This window comes from Eptesicus fuscus, chromosome 5 (assembly GCF_027574615.1).
Source record: "Eptesicus fuscus isolate TK198812 chromosome 5, DD_ASM_mEF_20220401, whole genome shotgun sequence".
Lineage (NCBI taxonomy): Eukaryota > Metazoa > Chordata > Mammalia > Chiroptera > Vespertilionidae > Eptesicus > Eptesicus fuscus.
The window spans coordinates 104041925-104046773 of record NC_072477.1 but is presented as its reverse complement, the minus strand read 5'-3'; the positions used below and the strand labels follow the sequence as shown (position 1 = coordinate 104046773).

General features: G+C 41.4%; 1 protein-coding gene across 1 annotated transcript; it reads left to right on the top strand.

Annotated features, from left to right (window-relative positions):
• The first annotated feature begins 826 nt into the window (after positions 1-826).
• LOC103303291 (ubiquitin carboxyl-terminal hydrolase 10-like) lies at positions 827-3596 on the top strand. The gene is given in 5 exon segments (XM_054715620.1): positions 827-1264; positions 1266-1359; positions 1362-2105; positions 2108-2174; positions 2176-3596. Coding segments are annotated over 5 exon segments (2379 nt in total). The 3' UTR covers positions 3212-3596.
• The last annotated feature ends 1253 nt before the right edge of the window (positions 3597-4849 follow it).

Sequence of the window (4849 nt, the reverse complement as noted above, 5' to 3'; positions counted from 1 at the left end):
GGAAGATAAAACCACATAATTATATGAGTAAATGCAGAAAAGGCATTTGACAAAATCCAGCACCCTGTTTTGATAAAAACTCTAAATAAATTGGAATAGAAGGAGCATATCTCAACATGATAAAGATCATATATGACAAATCTATAGCCAACATAATACTCAATGGGCAAAATCTAAAAGCCTCTCCCTTAAGAATAGGAATAAGAAAAGGATGTCTGTTTTCACCACTCTAATTCAACATCGTATTAGAAGTCCTAGCCACAGTGATCAGACAAGAAGAAATAAAAGGCATCCAAATTGGAAAGGAGAAAGTAAAATTTCATTACTCACAGATGACATGATATTGTACACAGAAAACCCTAAAGACTCCCCAGGAAACTACTAGACTTAATAAATGAATTCAGCAAGGTAGCAGGATACAAAATTAACACCCAGAAATTGATGCCATTTTTATACACCAAGAATGAATTCTCAAAAAGGGAAACTAAAAAAGCAATCCCATTTATCATTGCAACAAGAAAAAAAATTAAGATACCTAGGAATAAACTTAACCAAGGAGGTAAAAGACCTGCACTTGGAAACTAAAGGGCATTGAAAAAAAAAAATAGAGGAAAATACAAACAAATGGAAACATATACCATGTTCATGGATTGGAAGAATTAACATCATTAGAATGTCTATACTATGCAAACCCATGTGTAGATTCAACTCAATCCCTATTAAAATACAAATGGCGAGTGTCTATGTGTGGGTGAGAAGATGGCGGCAGCTGGGGAAGCAGCGTGAGGAGTCGGGCAACCAACAAGGCTCCTTGAAACGGGCCGCCATGGCCCTCCACAGCCCACAGTATATTTTTGGAGATTTTAGCCCTGATGAATTCAATCAATTCTTTGTGACTCCTCGCTCTTCAGTTGAGCTTCCTCCATACAATGGATCAGTTCTGTGTGGCACACAGGCTGCAGATGAACTACCTGATGGATAAGAATATCAGAGAATTGAGTTTGGTGTTAACGAAGTAATTGAATCCAATGACACTTTGCAGAGAACTCCCAACTACAGTATTTCAAGCACACTGAACCCTCAGGCCCCTGAATTTATTCTTAGTTGCACAACTTCCAAAAAGACCCCTGATGACATAGATAAAGAAGCCAACTACAGCTCCATTGACTGCCAGTACCCAGGCTCTGCCCTTGATCTGCATGGCAGTTCCAATGCAGAAGCGGAAGTTTTGGAAAATGATGGCACCTCGGGTGGTCTTGGACAAAAGGGAGCGTAAAAAGAAGAAAAAACGTCCACCTGGATATTATAGTTACTTGAAAGATGGCAGCGAGGATAATATTTCCACGGAAGCCCTGGTCAATGGCATGCCAGTTGAACCATCCTGAACAGCATATGCACAGAGGATGTAGAGTGGATGGGCAGTATGCCCTTGCTGGGAACACCCAGGACTTGTAGCAGCCCTCAGGACTCCACAGACTTCGTCAGTGGCGCTGTGCCTGGAGGTTCTTTTCCTAGGGCCCTGGACAGCAATGCTAGGACTGCAGGGCAACCTGAGGGCTGCCAGGGGCCTGACTTTGAACAGTCCTGCCTTCCTGCAGAGGCTGACAGGGACAACCTGTTGAGGACAGCTGTGGCTCACCCTTATGTTGGGACTGATACTACTGAAAATCTTGGCGTTACTAATGGACAAATACTTGAATCCTTGGGTGAGGACTCAGCTGCCAATGGGATGGAGTTGCACACTGTGGAAAGCACGGACTCGGACCCAGCTAAGGCCGAGAGCACTTCCCCTCCCACCGAAGCCCTGGCCTCTGTGGTGGGCACCACTCCTGTCAGTCAGCTTAAGTCATGGGCCAGTCTTTTCCATGATTCTAAGCCCTCTTCCTCTTCGGAAGAAACTGTGGCTTCTGTGGAAACTAAGTATTCCCTTCCTGCCACATCTCCCCTGGTCTCTGAAAAGCAGGCTGAAATCAAGGAAGGGCTCGTTCCAGTTTCAGAGGATCCTGTAGCCATAAAGATTGCAGAGTTACTGGAGAATGTAACCCTAATACATAAACCAGTTTCATTGCAACCCCGTGGACTGATCAACAAAGGAAACTGGTGCTACTGAGGGCACTAGTTGCTTGCCCTCCAATGTATCACCTGATGAAGTTCATTCCTCTGTATTCAAAAGTGCAGACCCTGTACGTCAACACCCATGATAGACAGCTTTGTTCGGCAAATGAATGAGTTTACTAATATGCCAGTACCTCCAAAACCCAGACAAGCTCTTGGGGATAAAATCATGAGGGATATCTGCCCTGGAGCTGCCTTTGAACCCACATATATTTATAGACTCCTGACAGTCATCAAATCGAGCCTGTCTGAAAAGGGTCGACAAGAAGATGCCGAGGAATACTTGGGCTTCATTCTAAATGGACTTCATGAAGAAATGTTGAACCTAAAGAAACTCCTCTCACCAAATGATAAACTTCCTATTTCCAATGGACCCAAAAGCTACTCAGTGAATGAGGAAGAGCAGGAAGAACCAGGTGAAGGAAGTGAGGACGAATGGGAGCAAGTGGGCCCCAGAAATAAGACTTCAGTCACTCGCCAGGCGGACTTCATTCAGACCCCAATCACTGGCATTTTGGGGGGACACATCAGGTCTGTGGTTTACCAGCAGAGTTCAAAAGAATCTGCCACCTTGCAGCCATTTTTCCCGTTGCAGTTGGATATCCAGTCTGACAAGATCCGTACCGTCCAGGATGCATTGGAAAGCTTGGTGGCAAGAGAATCTGTCCAAGGTTATACCACAAAAACCAAACAAGAGGTCGAGATTAGTCGGAGGGTGACCCTGGAAAAGCTTCCTCCTGTCCTTGTGCTGCACCTGAAACGGTTTGTTTACGAGAAGACTGGCGGATGTCAGAAGCTGATAAAACATATTGAATATCCTGTGGACTTGGAAATTAGGAAAGAGCTGCTTTCTCCAGGAGTTAAAATTAAGAATTTTAAATGCCACAGAACCTATAGACTATTTGCAGTGGTCTACCATCACGGCAGCAGTGCGACGGGTGGTCACTATACTACAGACGTCTTCAAGATTGGTCTGAATGGCTGGCTGCGCATCGATGACCAGATGGTCAAGGTGATTAACCAATACCAGGTGGTGAAGCCTGCTGCAGACCGCACAGCCTACCTCCTCTATTACCGCCGAGTGGACCTGCTGTAACCGCCTGTGTGCTGTGTGTGCCGACACCTGCTTGTAGAAACCAACTCTCACTGACTTCCTTCCTCTCTTTAGTGGCTCTTTAGAGAGAAACTCTTCCTCCCTTTTGCAAAAATGGGCTAGAATGAAAAGGAGATGCCTTGGGTTTGTGCACAACATAGTTTATGGTGTCTTCTAACTTCCAAATCAAAATCACTTGGTTGAAATAGACTGTCGCTTGATTTAAAAAAATACACAAAAATCCATAATTTTGAAATAATGCTGATTCCTGAGTTGGAAGGGAACTTGCATTTGATTCCAAGTCTGATTGCTTAGTAGGATGAATTCTGCACCAGCAATGACACTTGTAAATTTGTGAAAATGAATTTTATCTTTACTTAAAAAATGAATTTTTAACCCATCACACTTTCTTCCCCCACCCTTTAGTTTTTGATAAATGATAAAAATGAGCCAGTTATTGGAGAAGAAATAGTTCTTCAAAAGAAATAAACACAAAAAAAATGACTTGCTGGCTCCTAATAGGAAAAAATATACATTTTAATAATTGTGTGACGAGACACATTACAGATCGAATATTTGGATTTAAGGTGTTAGTCACATAGATGGGTGATTGTAACTTTATTGCCATTAGAAGATTTCAAATTGCATTCATGCTCCTGTGTACACATAATGAAATATGGGCAAAATAATGAAGATTGATCTTAAGTCCACTCTGTTTACTTTTTCTGCCTGCTCTTCTCTAATGCTGCGTCTCCAGTTGTACACAGTTTAGTGATTCCTAGGATATCAAATTGTTGCCCATCAATAAAAATCACTAAGTTGGTCTAAAAAATAAATAAATAAAATACCAATGGCATGCTTCACAGAGTTAGAACAAATACTCCAAAAATTTATATTGAACCAAAAAGACCACAAATAGTGGCAGCAATCTCGAGAAAGAAGAGTGAAGTAGGAGGAATAACAATGCCAGATATCAAATTATACTACAAAGCCATTATAACCAAAACAGCCTGGTACTGGCACAAGAACAGGCATATAGACCAATGGATCAGAACAGAGACCTCAGAAATTGACCCACACCATTATAGTCCATTGATATTTCACAAAGTAGGCAAGAACATACAATGGAGTAAAGACAGCCTCTTCCACAAATGGTGTTTGGAAAACTGGACAGACCCATGCAAAAAAAAAATGAAATTAGACCACCAACTTACACAATTAACTTAAGATGGATAAAAGACTTAAATGCAAGGCATGAAACCATAAAAATCTTAGAGGAGAACATAGGCAGTAAAATCTCAGACATCTCACATAGCAATATATTTAAAGATACATATCCCAAGGCAAAGGAAACTAAGGAGAAAATAAACAAATGGGACTACATCAAAATAAAAAGCTCCTATACAGCAAAAGAAACCACCATCAAAATGAAAAGAGAACCCACTGTATGGGAGAACATATTTGCCAATGATACATCTGAAAAGGGGTTAATATCCAAAATATATAATGTACTAATACAAGTCAACAAAAGGAAGACAAACAATCCAATTAATAAATGGATAGAAAACCTGAATAGACATTTCTCCCAAGAGGATATACAAATGGCCAAGAGATATATGAAAAAATGCTCAAAGTCACTAA